The sequence below is a fragment of the Gambusia affinis genome, linkage group LG18, assembly GCF_019740435.1.
Source record: "Gambusia affinis linkage group LG18, SWU_Gaff_1.0, whole genome shotgun sequence".
Lineage (NCBI taxonomy): Eukaryota > Metazoa > Chordata > Actinopteri > Cyprinodontiformes > Poeciliidae > Gambusia > Gambusia affinis.
Genome location: NC_057885.1, coordinates 17,942,221 through 17,962,292, shown reverse-complemented (window position 1 = coordinate 17,962,292; position 20,072 = coordinate 17,942,221). Strand labels below are relative to the sequence as shown.

At 39.8% G+C, this 20,072-nt stretch overlaps 1 protein-coding gene across 1 annotated transcript in view; it reads right to left on the bottom strand.

Moving 5' to 3' along the window:
- Nucleotides 1–1,566: 1,566 nt before the first annotated feature.
- Nucleotides 1,567–20,072, bottom strand: part of plcb3 (phospholipase C, beta 3 (phosphatidylinositol-specific)) — a 62,271-nt gene continuing 43,765 nt past the window's right edge. Inside the window, exons 6-34 of the mRNA XM_044097617.1 lie at nt 18,589–18,642; nt 18,056–18,128; nt 15,309–15,409; nt 15,055–15,221; nt 14,483–14,629; nt 14,155–14,312; nt 13,005–13,087; nt 12,798–12,882; nt 12,063–12,201; nt 11,697–11,786; nt 11,524–11,597; nt 11,347–11,443; nt 11,118–11,202; nt 10,546–10,670; nt 9,351–9,505; nt 9,099–9,260; nt 8,895–8,994; nt 8,671–8,775; nt 7,933–8,024; nt 7,703–7,814; nt 7,124–7,168; nt 6,901–7,010; nt 6,146–6,213; nt 5,917–6,052; nt 5,555–5,631; nt 5,306–5,386; nt 5,099–5,156; nt 4,823–4,909; nt 1,567–3,553 (exon numbers count right to left, since the gene is read on the bottom strand). Of these exons, the coding sequence (XP_043953552.1) occupies nt 3,272–3,553; nt 4,823–4,909; nt 5,099–5,156; nt 5,306–5,386; nt 5,555–5,631; nt 5,917–6,052; nt 6,146–6,213; nt 6,901–7,010; nt 7,124–7,168; nt 7,703–7,814; nt 7,933–8,024; nt 8,671–8,775; nt 8,895–8,994; nt 9,099–9,260; nt 9,351–9,505; nt 10,546–10,670; nt 11,118–11,202; nt 11,347–11,443; nt 11,524–11,597; nt 11,697–11,786; nt 12,063–12,201; nt 12,798–12,882; nt 13,005–13,087; nt 14,155–14,312; nt 14,483–14,629; nt 15,055–15,221; nt 15,309–15,409; nt 18,056–18,128; nt 18,589–18,642 (3,148 nt within the window). The 3' untranslated portion in view covers nt 1,567–3,271. The remainder of the gene's footprint in view (nt 3,554–4,822; nt 4,910–5,098; nt 5,157–5,305; nt 5,387–5,554; nt 5,632–5,916; nt 6,053–6,145; nt 6,214–6,900; nt 7,011–7,123; nt 7,169–7,702; nt 7,815–7,932; nt 8,025–8,670; nt 8,776–8,894; nt 8,995–9,098; nt 9,261–9,350; nt 9,506–10,545; nt 10,671–11,117; nt 11,203–11,346; nt 11,444–11,523; nt 11,598–11,696; nt 11,787–12,062; nt 12,202–12,797; nt 12,883–13,004; nt 13,088–14,154; nt 14,313–14,482; nt 14,630–15,054; nt 15,222–15,308; nt 15,410–18,055; nt 18,129–18,588; nt 18,643–20,072) is intronic.

Genomic DNA, 20,072 nt, shown 5'->3' with positions numbered 1-20,072 from the left:
TGCAAATATTTCCAAATTAGTACCACAGACACTTTGATTTTTAATTGAAAAAAATCAAAAAGAATCACAAAATCCTGGAGGAACTGAAAAGATGGTCAATATTTAATTTTAAGAATTTATTGATATTTTAACAGTTTGTGAACAGGTTTAATCAATACATTCTGGCACAACTGGCCCTTTAAGAGCATTCATGAGCTTGATTTGGAAACGAAAATGTGTTTGACACTCCTGAAATAGAACATTTTCTCTCCAAGCCTCACAATTTAATGTCCTGTTGGTCTGTTAAAGGTGCAGTTAAAGGTATTTTTTTCACTTTTATATAATACAATCTTTAAACGAATCTATACTCAATCGTAAAGACAACAGCCAAAGATTTAGATAACCGGGTTGGATTATTTGAAATATGAACCTGATGGTCGTTTCATTAGGGAGTTTCTTGGTAAACCTTTCAATCAGAATTGGCGGAGTAGGTTTAAGATGCTGGTTTGAATCTTAATGGGTTGGAATCACCACTGATCAGAATACGGTCCATAACTGCAGCTGTTATAGTGCAAAAATCCCCAGCAATGAGACATTTACCAATGCATGCACCTCTTCAGGTTCCTAAAGTGAAGTAAGAAATGGTTCAAAATTAATGTGCCTGTGAATCGATGACTTTTCTTTGCATTCTGAGACAAAACGGTACCAAATTAAACCGAAGTTCAAAGTGCAAATAGAAAACAAACCACCTCAGTTCTTTAAAATGTATTCAGGAGGCTACAGATACTTTGCACAAAGAGCAGGTGTAACTGCAAGGTGGCTGCAATAAAACCTGCATCTTGGGAACATGTTTCACAAACATCCAAAAGTGCTTTTTAACCACAGCGAAACAAGAGAGTACCTGAAAATCCTGTCCGCACCAAAGAACAGAAAGATGACTTTAAACCACGCTCCATTTCCGAACAGACTGAGAGGAATGTGTTGAGATTTTTGGTTTAGACTGCTGACAGTAACTCATGCGAGTCCAGAGTAGAGCGCTTTGACAATCATCATCTGTTCATCTGTAAAGCTCAAGAGGTTTCATTCAAAGGAAACACTGACCCCTGCAGGTGAAAGCTGCTATGACAGGTTAAAAAAAAAGGAGCAAACTAGAATTGTACAGAAAAATAAAACCCTGAACGTAAACAGTAGCTCCTTTTTGAATTCTTGTTACAATTCCAGTGTTTAGGACTTGAAAACATTGAGACAATGATGTTTCCCACCTTCACCTTGCATAAATCAACTAAAGATTTAACAAATCTATTAGAGGAGCAGCAGTAATTTCACATGAACTCATGTAATCTCCTTAATTTTGTACAAGAGTTGAGAAACAGATCCATTTTCTTCTGAACAAAATATCCAGATATATCCAATTATAAACAGCTCTAAAATGTTGGTTTTGCAAAGAAACAAATTCATGTCACCAATTACAATGAAGCAGGGTGGTGGCTGCAGCATGCTGTGGGCTTACAACACTTCAAACAGGTCTGATTTTAGCCAAAGTGAAGGAAATTGAGCAAATCCAAGTACTAGTCCTGACTCAAAACCTTCAAGATGGAGATGATTTATTAGTATCTTCCAACTTTACATCAAGTCCAATCCTGCATCCAAGTCAACAAAAGAAAGACCTCACTGGATGAAAAGGAGATAGAAAATATTTTAAAAATCCATGTGGTCGTCTGAAAAAGTTATAATGGTGTAATTTTATAATTAAATTAAAACAAACTATTGTTTTTAGATAACCGATTCATTTGATTTTCCGTTGATCTGGTTAGGATTCCAGAGACATTAATGGTAGAAAACTGATTTTTAACAGTCTCAGTGTTTTAAGCCTCAAACACCTGGAAGTTTAGCAGCTGGGTGGAAATGTCAGAACCGCTGAATGAACGCATCACGCAGGGTCCATGTAAACCCAATCCTCCAAAGAATCCATGCCAACAATCAGCTCAATCAGATATGTAATTATAGGGGTCATGAAGAAACAAAGGCAGCCAGTGCTCATAAAAAGCAAACAGGATTCCCTAAATATTAAAAAAATAAAACCAAAAGAATAAAATTAGACTAGTTTTGGTTCTTCCCACACCCCAATTTAACCTCCATCACCCACCAACATTAGTAGTCAGTAGTAAAACTCATGTACAGCTACACATATACACAGATCATCTATACATAGTACCATCATTTCACCAGTCAGAGTGGACAAAGAGAAAATACTCACAAAAAATAATACAGAAAAACCGGAAGCTTTGGTAGAAGCAGACCCAACGTACCATTAACTTTGTGCACCACAGTAAATTGGGGGAAGAAATAAAATAAAAGGAGAAATAAAATCTACATAAAACTTTTCTTATGTCGGCTTTAAAGCATCGAGGTTATGGAATTAGAGTTAAATCAGCCTTAAAACAACAACAACATGGAAACAGAGTCTCAGTTACATTAAGATGTCATAGTGCAGCTTATTCCACAGTAGTCCTGCTAATTTAGGTAATGTCCTCCTCCAGGCTGCCATGGCACACAGGAGATAAAAAAAACATTCAAATTAAAGACATTTCAGAGAGAAGATGAAAACAGAAACCCCAGAACAGAAAGACGATCAACTGGGCTGCAGATTGTGGTGAAGATGGTCATGGAGTGCTGAATATTTCCACAGGAAGGAAGAGGGTAAGCCTCTATCGCCATCTAGTGGTCAGGTTCTGCTATTACAGTTCAATTTTTCAGATTTAAAAACTTTTAAAAACGAAATCCCTTAATTTTAGCTTGAATATATATATATTTTTTTTTACATATTTGGGTCTAAAAACTATCCATGGTGATAACATCTGAACCAGTAAAATGTCAAATGCTGCTTTGTTCAACACAATTTAAAGCTTTCCAGAAAAATAAGTGTATAAAAAAGAGGTTAAAGATGTTTGAAACACAAAGTTTCAGCTTCCCTGGGTCGCCATGAAGCAGCAAATCTGACTGGCTGCAAGACAGAGGAATACAAAAATTAAAAGAGACGCCTAAATCAACAAGAACATTGTTTTAAAAGTGTGTAAAAAAAGAAAGGTTTGATTATGACGCTAAAGAAGATTTCAATAACAAATTTGTCAAAAACAGCAAAATAAAAAATACAGCTCTGTAGACAAAGACAAAACAGTGATTTCTTTTAAAGAAAAGAATAAAATTAGTAGATAATCCATAATCATTTCTACCCCCCAGATGATCACTTTAGACCCCCGTCTTTTTCCGTCTCTCTGTAAAATGTAAAAGTCTAGTTGAAAGAAAGTTCTGACTCCGACGGGGCAGGAGTAGTGGAGGAGGACGTGGAGTCGTGCAGCGAGCCCTGATTGTTGTCCATGCTCTTGTCCAACGATGTGGGGAACCAGGGCATGGAGCAGTTGGAGGGCGTGCCAGAGGTGTGATTGGACTCGGCGGATAACGGGGAGCCCATACAGGCGCCTTTGTTCTGCAGGTCCGAAGGAAGGTGCTGACTGATGTCTCTCGGCAGCTGACGGTACTCCTCCTCCAGTTTTTCATTCAGCTGCGACTCAAGCTGCTCAAACACAGGGAGGTTAGAATGTTGTTTGTAAGCATAAAGTTTCTGAGATTTTACAAGCCATTTTTAAACACCAATTTACATCTTCACAACTTTTCTGTGTACCCAATATTTGTGGTACTCAGGATTATTGAGCTATTTGAAGTCACCCCTTTAGCCATTTTTATTTTATTATCAGTGTTTTAATTATTTATGAATCTCATTCACTGTTAGATGATTGTGAAGTAATTTCTGATCTAATACCATTTACATTAGAAATTGGTATTTCATCGGCAGTAGTGGCGCGGGAGAGAGAGAGAGACTTGCTCCAGCTCTACTGACGTCAGATGCGGATGTCAACATCAGAGCGTCACAACAACGCTGCGAAGCCGCTAAGAAAGTGATTTCTGTTTTCACAGGAGGCTCCTGTGCATATGGTGCAGTTAGATGGTTAGGACTTTTCTTTTGCAAGTTAGAAACATTGTTTTGTTGACATTTATTCTGTTTTGATGCCTGGCCGTTGACTTCCTGTGCTATTCCGCACAGCCTGCGCTTTTGTCTCCCGTTGACTCCGATTCCCTCCGGTGGACTTTCTACTGAGCCAATCAGCAAACAGAAGGAGAAGTCGTGACCGATGACCTCGGTTTTCTGCGCTGCCTGCAGTTTTAGCGGAGGAAGCCGTTGGAAGTTGCCGTTACTTGCCGCTAACCTAAATGTTAGCTAGAGGAGACGTGACCGTTACCTGCTGTTAGGCTAACCGTTAGCCACATTTAGCTTGTCGGTTGAAGAGATTGGGAAGTTTTATTTTAGATTAGGAGGGTTTTTATATGGTATTTTATATCCATAGTGTATTTATAATAATTAATATATGTTTTTATTGGTAATGAATGTTAAGTTTATAATTGCTTATGCTGATTAAAGTTATTTTGTATATAATATGTAGCAGATTGTACAAACAATTGTGCACTTAACAAGTTCTTAGTCTGAGTTGTATCTATGCAGAAAACTCTGAATATAAATATAAGTTAGTCCACTGTGATCAAAGAAGCTACTACTAGAATGTGAGTTTTGTTTTCACAGAATAAGAGACACATAAGTGCATATATGAAACATCAGCAAAAACAAAAGGTGCTTTAAATGATAAAACACAACAGCTCTGGCACACATCAGCATGTTTTAGTATGCCAATTCATTTAACCAAACATGCAGCACAGTAGGACCAGAGGAAACCTTGTTTGGATTAAAGTACGTCTCTTTCTTGTAATGATTCATTTTGTCCACACTCACCTGTGTAAGCAGACTTTCCATCTGCTGCGTCATTTCCAGATGCTTCAGTAAGAACTTCTCTTTTCTCACGATTTGCAACTTCTCAAGCTGGTGAGGAGCAAGTGGAGATTTTAGGTAAAACCAGAATGAAAAATAGCATAAAATCACAAAGAAAAACTTATGAAAGTCCCTCAAGTTGCTGCTCCAGACAAATTAGCCCAGAACAGAAACCTGGGCTGTAAGAGAAGTTATTTTAAACTTGATAGGAGCTTTAGTGATCTACATGAGTTGGATTACCTTGCGAAAAATCTCCACACAATCGTTTATGTGTTTCTTGTTGAAATCTGATAATTTCCTAGAGAGAGAGAAATAAGAACAAGGATAAAATACAACAAAGGTCAAAGAGAGCAATGAAAGACAACAAAGACCTGGATCTAAAAAATAAATTAAGCACTTTTATCTCAGATTAATAAACAGGTAAATGGAAACTAAATGTTTTTGTACAAGTCAGGATCTTTCTTCTTTGCTTCTACAAGGCTCTGTATTCGCTTCTTTTCCAGGACCTTTTGGATCTCCTTCTTCTCCCTGCAGACACAGTCACAGATATATAAAAATAAAATTATATAATAATAATATAAAAATAACCAAATAAACCTGATTTAAGAGACACAGCTGAGGGTTAAGAATACGGAGAAATTCCAACCAGGAGCAAAATGAATCCTGGAAAACCGTAGCGTTGGTTGTTGCTCTTACTTGCTGCAAAGGTCTGTGAGCTTCTTGGTGTGAAGTTCTTGATATTCAGTCACCGTCAGTTTTAGCTTCTCATGCTCCTGAGAAGAACCAGCAGCAGGTTTTTCAGTAACACAGGAGGCTGACAGGTGAAGTATTTCGGACCAAACTGTACTTTGTAGAATTTAGAGAGTTTATTTCTGAAATGTCTAAAAATTTGAATAAGGAAAAACTAATTTTTTATTAAACAAGTGTTGTTAGCGCACAGAGCAGAGAGAGAAGGAGGCAGTACCAAGGATTATAATGAACATGGATTATATCTTCTACTCCAACGTCAACGTCTTAGAGCAATTGGTGTATTCAGCTTTGTGTTAAAGTGTTGTTACCTCTTCCAGGTGCTGCAGTTGCATCTGTTTTTCCTGCATATAAAAACCCTGTCGGAGTTCCAGCAGCTCCTGCATGTTATTCTCCCAGAGCTGGGCCTTCTGCTTCTCCAGGTCTCCAATCTTCTCCTGGGAATCACTGGAGGACAGAGGAACACCTTTCAGTTCATCTTCACATCGCTGCCTTCTTTCACCCATTTCATCCCTCTTCCATCCTTCAGGCTTTACTCACCCTTTCTTGATGCTACGCTTGAAGTTTTTCTCAATGGTGGTCCGCTTCTTTTGACTCTCAGACTGAATCTAGGGATGGGGGGGAAACACAATAAAAAACCAAATACTTTCTGGAGCATAAGAAACTATTTGTATGCTGGCCAGCTTTCTAGAACAAGTTAGGATAGCTCTATGAACTATACAACATGTTTGACATTTTGTGTACAAAATAATTCCTAGATGATGAAATTTTGGTTTGGTCAGTTCTGCTAGTTTTGAGCTCCTTTCAGAATGAGCTGTTTTAGGGCCTCTTGTCAATTGAAATTGAAATAAGCTGCTCCTCAACTCAACGTTTACACTCGCACATGAAAACGTCTGCAGAGTTATACATCTGCACATCTTTGAGAAGCAGAAGTGGAGCCTCCTGCACAACCAAAATGAATGCAGCAAGTGGTTTCTGGATGGGATGTCAACAACAAATCGCTTGCCTTTTCCAGCAGCCATTGTACAATGCATACAGCTGACCAAACATGCTGGAGCTCTTCTTGGGTTGCTAGGTAACAGTGTAGTGCCCTTCAATTGTAACTCGACATTCAGGAAATTTAGACCAAAAAACATGGACTTATTGCCAAAAATCTGCTGGGTGTTTTGTTTAAGCTGTCTCTTTTTAGAAGCTGAAGAGACCCAAACGGAAGCAAAAAATGTGCAAAATGTGAATTTTGCACATTGGATCCCCATTAAACATTCTCACATCCAAATAAAGCTTTTGGCATTTACCTTCTTTTGGTTTTTCTTTCGCAGCTCATTGAAGTCTTTAATATGTTTCTTTCTCAGCTTGGTGAGACTCTTATTCTGCTTCAGTTCCTCCAGAGACAGACTTGGGACATCTGAAATATAAAAATCATTTTAAGTCCAGCTTATTTCTACCCTGATGGCTGTGTGTCAAACAAGACGACTTCATTCGTTTCAGAGTGGAATTGATGTGTTGTGAAGATCTTACCTGTGACTATGGCTACTATGAAATCCTCCTCCGTGGGACTTTGCACTACAACAGGAGGCAGAGGAAACACTCACAGCTCATGTGCAACAGATGATGGACAAATTAATCATTAATCACTTGTTCAACAACAGGAGACGCTGCTTTGAATGCAAATTCAGGTAAATTTACTGCAGATCCACAATAAAATATGTTAATTGATTGTCATAAAAATGTCTTAATTGGTGCTTCTGAACAGTACGAAGCCTTGGGAAATATCCCTTTAACTTCTCCACATTTTGTCTCTAGAGAATGACAAACTTAAAAGTCTTTTTGTTTGTAAATCTTATGTGATAGAGTCATGCTAACGCTCCAGGTTTAGGTTGGTGAGGGTTAATGTCCTTTCCCCTCATTTTCTATTTTATTAAACTGCATGTGCATGTTTAGTGTTGCATCTGGTGGCTAATGTAACATTAAAAATCCCTGTTGATCTGCAGGTCTGGTTTAAGCAGTTTCTAGTTGGCACAGGAGTGTCTATAAGCTCTTACATAAACTGTCACTCCAGCGCCGACAGTCAAACAGTGAATTTGTGGATGACCCTACCTGGTGGAGGTAGCCATTCAGGCGTCTCTTCAAAAGGGCTGCTGGGAAGCGGCAGCTCAGGGGAAGGGAGTGATTCTGGAATATCCTGCAACTCACTGGAGTCGTCTTCAGACTGTTTTCCAAAAGTAAACATTTCATATATTAAAACAGATTACTAAGGACGAAAGGTAAAGAACACCAAAGACATGCTCACTAAGTTCTCCACAAAGTAAAGCGTATTTTTCTCTTACCTCAGCTTCCTCCAAGAGAGCAGCGAGCTGCATTTCTCTTGCGTCCAACTGGTTGATGTGCTTAATGGGGTTGGTCAGGGCCTCGATGTAGTCTGAGCACAGACAGGAACACCGGAGGTACATTAGCTTAACTTTATGAGATTATGGCATTTCTCAATTAATGGTTCATTGGAGAGCCATACATAACATATTGAAAATTAAAAAGTATTTTAAAAATAACTGTACAGTATAAAATGTAAATGTTAAGTGTTTTATTAATAAGGAAGTTAAATAAAACAACAAATATGCTAACAACACGAGAGGCAGGCAAGCTGCTAATCAACTAACCAAGTACAACATTGTTGGCAACTGCAAGATTGTTTCTTTGCTAGAAAAAATATGAATATATGGATTTCAAATATATCAAAGCATTTATTTAAACTCATTTATTTCAATAAATAGAATAAAGAGACACTAGCTACATAAAATGCAGACCTAATAATGTTGCTAGCTAAAAGTGGAGATTAGCTTCTGTGAACAGTCGCTAATTTGGCAAAGAAATAAACTAAAACTCCTTTATAAAAGGAAAATAAAAAACAAATGTTTATTATATTGTACTTGTATTGGACAGCGGCAGTTACTTGTCCTGTTACTTCTTGTTGATTTAAAGATGATCAAATCACACCAACTGAAGGATAATAATTTATTTTAAATGGCAGGTAGTTTTCCTAAGTGGTGAAATTAATTTGGCAAATTTACCCATGTGTTGATTAGGGACATAGTCCTTAGCTTCAGTGTAAACCAGCAGAGAGGCCATTAATAGTGGCTGGTTAAACTCTGTCCTCAGGTTGATGTAGCGGTAACCTAAAAGGAAGACATTTAAAACAAATGGACACCTATTAATGATAGATAAAACATTCCTGAGGACATTTATTGTAATTTAGTAGAAATACTTTCAGATCACATAATATCAGAAAGCTCACCACGTTTGAGGGAAGAAACTGGGAGAATTCGGTGTCCGATGAACTTGCCGTTTTCTTCAAATGCAGATATCCTCAGAGAGGCCAGTGAGGGGAGAATCACCTGGAATGTATTGGAACCAACAGGCGAGTTTAAAAAAGGATGTCTGACAGAAGACGAAACGTGAGAAAAAGTTATAGCACAAAAAAGTTTCCTTTGTGAGCAACCTTGTAGAAGATAAACTGCTCATCTTCCCACACGGGGTCCATGGAGTTCCCATTGGAGGTCTTGGTTTTGCACCTCCTCTTTGTATCTCGTGGAAGTCCAAACAGGTCGACCTCCACATATACGCCAACCTTTTTATCTGTCAGGAACTGACCTGAGATTATCTGATGGAGGGGTAGCAACACACAGTTATGGCTCGATGACAAAGGCTGCTTTAATCAGACAATAAGAAACACCAACAGCTTGGTTCGTACCCGAATTGTGACAGTATTGGCAACAATCCCATCCACTATTTCTTCTGTAAAGGGGTCAAACTGTTTGTCCCCCCTCGTCATGATCTCTGGCTTCAGCAGGTAGCCGCTGTGGCCATTATACTCAAATACGCCCATGTTCAGCTGCATAGGGAGGTCTGAGAGAGAACAACAACCATTTCACACAATTTACAAAAGGGAGAACATTTCTGACATAAAAGTGTTTTCTAATTCAGCTCTGTGTTTTTGGCACAGCTAAAAAGGGTAAAAGGCTTAAAATATATATATTTTTTGCAACAACCTGGCTTCACACTGAGAAATGTAGAAATCCCCAACATTTAGGCTGAGCACATTAATTCAGTATAATAAAAATTATACTTTAAGAATAGCTTTTTTTTCTCCTTTGTTGAAAAACAGAAAAGCTATCATCAAGCCTTGTTCCCATGGCAAGATTTTAAAATGGTCGGGTTGATTTTCAAAACCCCACATCATGATAAACAGTTTCAGGTGTAACAGGTTTGGTTGTACAGTGGGTTGTGTTCAGCCACAGGGTGAAAACAACACACCAGACTTGGACAGATTTAACTCAACAACCTTCAGGAAATCTGGCAAAACTTCCCAAGACCAAATGTGAGTTTAGAGTAAACAAACATGGCTGACTGGGAAGAAGCAATGGTGAGAGTTTATGGATTATTTTTAAGATGCAGTTGTCTTCAGTGTATTTTGGATGCCCCTCCATCGTGCTTTCTGATTGGCCAAACATCACATTCAACTGGTTGCGTTACTCGCTTGTTTTCAGGGCACACGACACGCTGCGATATCAGACCAAGACAATCCGACATGTTGAATATCGCAGGTTTTAGACTGGCGAATTTCTGATCATCCCACCAGTTTTCTTTGCCTTCTGAGCAGACTAGATCACTCTTAACTCCCCAAACACGAAAAGGAATATTTCCAAAGATTAAGTTAGGAGTCATCATGATGATTGGGGCCTCCTGATTGTCACACCTCTAGTTGTTTTAAACATATTACCTATTGCTTTGACGGGTGAGTAAAGGAATCCATGTCAGAGTGTTTTACAGATTTTTACCAAAGCTGCCAGTGAATGTGAAAGGCGCTTTATACGTCAGCGTTAGAGAGCAACACAGACAAATCCCCCCCCAAAAAAACCAAACAAGACTGAATTAACAGTGCTTACCAAGAGTCTGGAAGTTCAGTGCCACCATCTGGCATCCGATGTTCCAGAAGAGCTGAGGCATGTAGTTGGAGCTATCTACCCTCGTTCCTTTGGGGTAGATCCGGCTCATCTGCTTCTTATTATACCTGGAAGAGTCCTGTCAAGGACCAACATGCTGAACAGATACAGGGAGGCGCAACATCTGCAGATTCAATTTATTACATGCTGGAAGCTGCAAGGCTCAAAGTTCAGTTCCTGATGGTATCCAGGCCGATGCAAGAGCCAAACCTGGTTCAGGTTTGAACAAAGAAGGTGGATCAGTTGGTTGGTATATCAGCGGTACCACTTACGATGTCAATTGTTTATATAATCTAAGTGAAAATGTAGAGTCTGCAAATAAGGGACCAGACTTTTGTTTGTCCAGAGATCAAATGCGGATCCTGAAACCAACACCATCCAACAACATATCAGTATGGATTCTGTCTCTGCTTGGAGGAATACAGATCTGGAAACTGTACATCCATTTTCGGGAATTTGAGAAATACTGGCAGAGAGATTAGCACACAAGCTCTGCTTCAAGCATTTAAGGATACGTAAGACACTCAAAGGGGAAGGTTTTCAGGATTTCTATGGCTTTGGTTTCCACAAATGAAGACATCTCATAGTGCCTTCTTCTCCCTGGTTAAACAGAAGGTGGTTAGGATAAATATTAGGAACTGGTAAAGGAACATGAAAGAATATTTTGAAGATCACTCAAAAGTGCTCAAAGAAATCCTTTTGCCACGTCCCCAGACATCTCATCATCGGCAAACACACACTTACTCAACGCATTGTCAAAGCCCTTGAATTTAACAGGCTGGATGTAGTTGACGAGATTGGACATCTCCTCGGTGGCGGACACTTCGTTTAGGGCTGTACCCTGAGGGGAGAAGATCGCAGTAATCCATCAGCAAGCCGCTCAAAGAGACCATCGAAGAGCCAATCAACCGTTTCCGATACCTCTTCACTGGCAGCCTTTTTTCCCTCTGGCAGCGGATCATTCTCCTCTTCCTCCTCACTTTCTCCTTCTCCTCCTGCCAGAACAGGATAAATATATTCAGAAAAAACAAAACCACACGTATGTGGATTGGTCAAATCCATTCAACTCTGTTTGAGAATACCGAGCGACTTACGGTGCCCCGGGTCTTTGGCCGTCTTCTCAGCCTGCTTTTGGTCGCCGTTGGACAGGATCTTCTGTCCCTCTGTGTCTGTGAGGGGGGAATCTACAAAAACAGCAGCCATGTGTAGGTTAAGTAGGTTTGCAAAAGGTTTTAAATCACCCTGAGTTTATTAACTCTCTGTCTCCAAGGAGCCACTTGTACTCCGACACTCCGATAAACCAAACCAACTCAAAATCTAACCCAATTAGGTTCTACTGCTTGTTCGTCCATTTTGGTCGCACGTCTTCCCTTCACACAACTTTTTATTCTTCTTTTTGGATACAGTTATTTTAGCAATGACATTTTATGGTTCACCCTTGTGACTGTCTGCATCCCTACCACAGGAGGGCGACGGCTGGATCGGGACGGGATCTTTGCGCCGTACGGTTGTCTTCTCAAGCTGAGGCTTCTTCTTGTTTTTGATCAGGATCTTTCCCATCAGTTCTTGTGGTGAAGGAAGAGGGACATTTTGTTCCAGCTAAAAGCCATACAGATGATAAATGGTAATGTTTGAGCCAAAATGAAACAGGATTGATACCAGATTAGCAATTTAAAAAAACTAGCTATCATTTAATTTCATCAGATGTAAGAGACAAAGTTCAGACTCTGAATCAAACTCCGTGTTTGAAACTGAATCTAAAGCTATCAGAAATGTCGAAAACATGACTGTTCTTGTTGGATTTTGCAGCACACAAATGAACAAAGTATCTTATTTTGCTCAATTCTGGTTTAACTTGTAAAAATTGTACATTAACTGAATGATCCCCACATTCACATATTATTAACAGTCATGCTAAAATGCAATATTCTCACTTGTATTGTTTTGCAAGGATTTCTGCCTGTGATGAAACAAAACGTTTATATTCATGTTTGTGTAAGATACAATTTGCTGAGATTACACCCCAATTTACTGTTAATTTTCACAATTTCTAAGGAAAGTCCTCCCCGCCCTGTTTCCCCTCCATTTCAGTGCCCCACTGTGGGGTCGTAGGTCAGATTAAGCAGATAGAAGTATCACAAGGGATCTATCAAATGACAGAGGTTGGATAGCAGAGAATACAGATTTGAGTTTACCGGATATTTATCCAGTGGATCAATGAGCAGGGCGTCTCCAAAAATCGTCCTGCAGTACTCCGCCATCTTGGCCTGCTGCTTAGGTCTGAAATGACAGAAACTTATTAGAAGCTGGAGCCCTACAGGCCAAGTTTAATGGCTAATATAGTAGCATAGAGTTCACACAAGAGCCACATGCAGACAGCCTGTGACAAAGTTTTAACTTACGAGTCGACGTGGTTTTCAAAAGACAGGATGACGGGGTAAGGGGAAGCCTTGAAAGCGCTCTCTGCTATCGCTTCAATCACCTCCTGCAGGCCGTGACAGAAAGAGGACTTTTAAAATGTGAAAATCTCAGAATCACAAAACACATCTGACAAAATAAATAAATCAATTTTTTATTGCCACATTTCTGCTTCTGTCTGGGTTGGTTTTTGTCTTGAGGAACACATGACCCAAATGCATTCAGTGACGTTCTTGATGCTCCCGTTAGCTAACTGCTTCCTTATGTCACTCATATTGTAGAAGCATTAAGACAAAAACACTACTGCTTTGGTTTCAACAAGTCCTCCGTTGTTGATATCGTTAATAAACTTTGGAATAAAAAGTTTCTCCAGTAGATAATTGTATCGCTGCTATTGAACTACAAAAATGCCCAAACAAGGCGGGTCGGAACTGTTTGTGACCTGAAGAGGGAGAGGTGGGTATGAAATGTCTCATTCACATTTAAAATAAGAGGAGTTGCTCTAAAACGCGCCTCAGAACAGGCGTAAACAAGGGGTCTATAGAGGTGCAATAACCAGGAATTCAAAGCAAAGCATTGCAGCTGTACTTTATGTAGACCGTTAGGTTGAAAAGCATATGTCCAGTTTAAAACTGACAAATTTACACATGCTGGGGAATATTGCCTTTCCTGCACAGAAATATTGCTGTGAGACCGTCACACAGAAACAATCTTCATTCAGAGGCCTTTTCAGATACGCTGCAAGACTGACTGCTACAGGAGATCCTTCCTGCCCACAGCATCGCCATCGACAACGAGTCTTTGAAGATACTTGGATGTTATGAGTTACGACAACATTTAATTTCCTCTAGGGACAAATAAAGCTTTTTTTTTTTTTCCCCTCCAGGGGGTCTTTTTGTGGGCTCTAGTGTCCCTTATGTGACAGTAGGCTGACAGGAAAGGGGGAAGGAGAGGAGGGAAGACATCGGCTGGGTCCAGGAATCGAACCTGCGACCGCCGCGTCGAGTACTGACGGCCTCCAAACGTGAGTCGCACTATCCCCTACGCCACCACATCACGCCCAAGCATTTTTGAATTTGAACTGAATTTGAATAAATGTTGAAAGAGCTGGATAAGAGGCTGATAAGACGTCACCTTAAATGGGATCTCAGTGGTCATGGTGAAGCCGTGGGTGATGTACGGCTCCTCGTCTGGTGGTTTGCCCTTCCAGCAGTCCAGCTCAATGCAACGGCAGCCAGTGAGCAGCACCTGCCTGTACATCTCCACCGATGACGCGCCCGTCAGCTGACCCACTGGCGGCCGGCAGACACACACACACACACACACACACACAGCTACATGTTCAAACTGAGCCACTGGTCATTTAATTAAAGCTTTACAGTTTTAAATAAGCACACTGAATCTTTTCAGTTAAATAAACCACTAAAGGTGAAGGTGTAGATTCGTCTGGAGGACGTTTTACCTGTGAGGTAGGTGTTGTGAGAGGAGTTTATGAAGTAGTGAGCCAGCGGATGGGTCATGTCATCAAAGAGGTCAAGGTTTTCTAGAGGTAAGCTATTGTTTTCCTCACTGTTGAGGAATCGACTGAAACCCTGCAAACTGAGCTGGTCTGCAACAGAAAGACAGACAGACCAGGTGTATTTTTTATCATTCAAAACATTCACAATTGAACAAAACAAAAGAAGTCAAACAAAGGCTGAAGAATAATGATTTGATTTCTGATTGTTATAAAAGCTTGGTTAGGAAAAGGCAAAAGTTTATGTTGTACTTCACATTTTGTATTGTAAGAAAATTATACTTTTAATCATTTTTACCCTGATTAAAAATAAAAAGTTTGCATCCGCACCTGTGACAGATGGGTCACATTTGTATCATTTGTATCAATCCCTCCAAAGGCCACAAACACCCCTGTCATAAACCCATCCCAACATGTTCAAGGAAGAATAAAAAGTCCCCAGAACTATTCTTTAAAGGGCTATTGTTGGTTCATAAGGGTATTTAACCAGATCAGGAAAAGAAATCTGAGCTGCTAACCTCTCTCCAGCTGGCTGAGGTTGCTCTCAAATTTCTCCATGACCTGTCGGACCTGGTCTCGTTTCAGGGGGGGGTACAGCACCTCGTTCAGCCTGGAGTCCCGCTGCTTGTCGTTGAGGAACTCCAGGAACTGGTCGAGAGAGATGAACGGTTTCCTCCGAGCACCGCTAAACGACAAAACTGTATCACTGAGGAGCGACCCCAAAAGTCCCAGCGATTAGGTTGAAAAAAGGAAAAATCAAAGGTGCAAATACCATTCCTCAAAGATGCTCTGCAGTTCGGGTCGGATGCACAAGTTATCGAGGAACTTTAGAAAAACCTCCCATGTCAAATCCTCGGTTTTTACACTTTCAGACTGCAGAGAGATTAAGACAGAGGATTGGAAGATTACAAACAACATCTACCTATTTCCAGCTGAAACCAAAATGTGCATACACTGCACAGACAGAACCATTTCCCCTCCCTGTCCAACACTAAATCAGAATAAACATTTATGTTTTACGTTTACTTTAGAATGGCCACAATGTATTACATTTACTAAATGCCACATAAAAGGGAGGGATTGACTTTTAAAGGTAATTTTTTTACTTGATCAAAATCATTAATTTACATAAAATCCCTTAGTATTTGGTGGCGTTTTAAACTGTATGACTTTGGTCAAATGTTTTGGATATCATTCCACGAGTTTCTGACCACAGTTTGCTGGAATTTTGTCCCATTCCTCCTGACATAACTGGTAGAACAGAGTCCAAATTAAACCTCGTCTTTCTCTGAACAAACATTTCCTGTGAGACTTGGATCAGGGCTTTGCAGTTCCCGCTCTAAGACGTGGAGTATGTCGTGACTTTGTACCTAATTTGGCTGCATGCTTACAGACGTCGTCCATTGGGAAGTCCAATTTGTGCCCAAACTTTATGGTGAATGTCTTAAGATGCCGTTTTTGTATAAACTTTGGTACCTTTAGGATCCTTGTGATCCCATCTATTTGTTTAAGTGCAGCAGAGCTCTATGCACCAAAGCATCACACCGCCTCTCCCATACATTACACTTAGGATTTTGTTTCCAGGCTACAATTTAGAGCTGTATCTCGAGTCCAACCCAAAATTTGGGCCGGGCCATGGTTTTTATGCTTCACTTAATACTTAACATGCTGATATCATGCCTGATAGTTTCCTTTGTCCATGTTACAGTATTTTAACATGCGGCTCGTATCAACTCTGATGCTGAGCCTACGAGGAAAAGCACAAATTATTTAAAGGCACAACAATCTAACTGTATGTCAACTCCTAGTTCTCATTATATGGTTATTTATAAAATACAGATAATTTTAACCCTAAGTCACTTAAAATAGAAAGAGAGAAAGACTATCTGGTTTTAGTTGTTTGTTTCTAAACATAATGATGACGTATCAGGGCATTTTTTTAATATATATTATCACAAATCACCTCAATTTTCCAAAATAATGTTTCTTTCAATTTGTATTATATAACTAGAGTTCTCTAAACAGGTTTTATTCCTTCAAAGGAGCTGTTTGAGAGAAATGTGGCAATTTGTAACAATGTGTTTAAAGTTAGTGACGACGATGGCTCCACCACACTTTTCACCAACAGGTGGCGCCAGAGCAAAGAGACAAACGGACACAGCTCCGTCAGCCATGTTTCCAGACTTCATCAAGAACAGGTCTTGTGACTTTAAAAAGAGTTTTAGTACAGACAACAGCGAATATCCAACACTTGAGAGACCTGGCTTCATCTCTAAATCTGTAAAACTGCGATACCATAAGGAGTGGAACCAGTTTCCAAACATTTTTCAGCTTTCGCCCCAGACAGTAACTGAGGAAGATACAGGTAACCCCCAGCCGGTACTGGTAGAAATGTAAAAGCACTGCCAGTGAACAGTAGTAAACATAAACAACCTCAACAACAGCTTATTAGTTTAACCCATTATAGCAAATGAGGGTGTGTGAAGTAGAAAAATGAGACCATGATGAATTATTCAGAACGTTTTCCCATCTTTATTGACAAATATGCCCCTTGCAATTCAACTGAAAAACAAACGGTTAATGTCTGCACAATCTGAAACTAAAACTTTGTCAATTTCAGCATCAGATCTTGTTTGGTGAACACCTGTAGCTGTAGTAACTGGAAATAAAGCTCCCTTAGCAGAATGTGCCTGATATTTGCTTATAAACATCCTTCAGTCACAAGTGTCCAGACCAGGAAACTTGTAGGATAAGATCAGACGAAACTCATCCTACAAAAGTATCAGTCAGGAGATGGACAAAACAACAAACTACTCTGCAGCATCTACAGCACAACCGCATATATATATATATATTTCTTCAAAAACGTCTGTATTGACATAGACTTCATTGTCATTCAACTTCATGTTTAAAATGTACAAAGAGTAAACTTTTATTGCAAGTCTCCAATAAAAAAAATAAATTAATTAAATATTGAATATTGGTTGTTACATTTGACAATCTAATTTTTCAACAAAAAAAACACCTTCATATAAGGAATAATTTTCAAATGTATTACTTTTATTACAAATTTATTTTTTTATAACATTTTATAAAAATGCCCTAAAAAGTACAAAAAAGCTTAGCAAACAGTTTTCTTACCTTTTAGTAAGTAATTTAGATCTACTTTGTTTAAAAGTTTGTAACATTCAGACATCTCAAAGGTAAAGTTCCCTTCTGTTAGAAAAATGTAAAACATAGAAAGTTTAATACTAGCATCTAAACCAGAAGCAGGCCTGGAACAGGAAATGTATTTTAAATAATTTATCTTACTACTCTCTTTCAAAAATGGAGGGAAGTTTTATCTTGTGATGCAGCAAGTTAAAGATAGAGGAAGTTATAAAAAATAATAAAAATCAGATACTCATCATTAAGTTGATGGATCAAGTGACGAATCTTTTTCCATTTCCTTGTATGAAAGCGTTGCTGTTTGAATGAATATCTTTTGGTTAATCACAAGACATTGCATGTATTGCTTACCTTGTTGTTGTTTAGGTTACACTGCTCCATTGCAGTCTCCACCCTCTTCTTATCAGAAAACAACTTCAAAAAGCTGAAAAGCAAAAACTCTCACTGTCAGGTTTGGCTTGGTTCAAGTTGGACCTAAAGGTTAAAAAGTGCTGGGGTAAAAAAAGCTTTTGCTGTCTAACAGATCACAAGTTACAACTCCAAAAAAGTAATTTTCAAAAGATGAATTCATATGTTAAGGGAAAAATAGCTTCCCAAACCAGCCTGACCCGTTGTGAAAAAGTAATTGCGCCCTTATAGCCTCATAAGTAAAGTCTCCCGGGACTGATGAATCTTCTGACTCACTGTGGAGGATTTTTGACCGAGTAGGTATAAAAAGTAAAAAAAAGTAATCTATAAGGGAGCAAACACTTCCCACAGCACTGTAGATTATAAATAAAGAGAAAACAGTTTTCCATGTTTCTAAGACAGAGCAAAGTGAGAACATGAATAGGTAACGTAGAGGCGGGCGTGTTACAGAGGGAGCAGAAAAGGCCTTTACTCACTGCTTCATAGGGATCCTCCCATCCGAATTCCCATGGAGCTTTAGTTTAGTGTACCTGAAAATAAACCAGAGCATCGGTGGAAATATCTACAAACTGGGTCCTTCACAATTCCTGTTCAGATCCCACACATTCACAGATTTCTCCCATTTTTCAGCCCATATGTATACATGTCTGGATGGATGTACGGATCGATGGATGTACAGATGGATGGATGTACGGATGGATGGATGTACGGATCGATGGATGTACAGATGGATGGATGTACGGATGGATGGATGTCTGGATGTACGAATGGATGGATGTACGGATGGATGGATGTCTGGATGTACGAATGGATGGATGTACGGATGGATGGATGTACGGATCGATGGATGTACAGATGGATGGATGTACGGATGGATGGATGTCTGGATGTACGAATGGATGGATGTACGGATGGATGGATGTACGGATGGATGCATGTCTGGATGTACGAATGGATGGATGTACGGATGGATGCATGTCTGGATGTACGAATGGATGGATGTACGGATGGATGCATGTCTGGATGTACGAATGGATGGATGTACGGATGGATGCATGTCTGGATGGATGTAAGGATGGATGGATGTACAGATGGATGGATGTACGGATGGATGGATGTACGGATCGATGGATGTACAGATGGATGGATGTACGGATGGATGGATGTACGGATCGATGGATGTACAGATGGATGGATGTACGGATGGATGGATGTCTGGATGTACGAATGGATGGATGTACGGATGGATGGATGTACGGATCGATGGATGTACAGATGGATGGATGTACGGATGGATGGATGTCTGGATGTACGAATGGATGGATGTACGGATGGATGGATGTACGGATCGATGGATGTACAGATGGATGGATGTACGGATGGATGGATGTCTGGATGTACGAATGGATGGATGTACGGATGGATGGATGTACGGATGGATGCATGTCTGGATGTACGAATGGATGGATGTACGGATGGATGCATGTCTGGATGTACGAATGGATGGATGTACGGATGGATGCATGTCTGGATGTACGAATGGATGGATGTACGGATGGATGCATGTCTGGATGGATGTAAGGATGGATGGATGTACGGATCGATGGATGTACAGATGGATGGATGTAAGGATGGATGGATGTAAGGATGTACGAATGGATGGATGTACGGATGGATGGATGTAAGGATGGATGGATGTACGGATGGATGCATGTCTGGATGGATGTAAGGATGGATGGATGTACGGATCGATGGATGTACAGATGGATGGATGTAAGGATGGATGGATGTCTGGATGTACGAATGGATGGATGTACGGATGGATGGATGTAAGGATGGATGTAAGGATGGATGGATGTACGGATGGATGGATGTCTGGATGGATGTAAGGATGGATGGATGTACGGATGGATGGATGTAAGGATGGATGTAAGGATGGATGCATGTCTGGATGGATGTA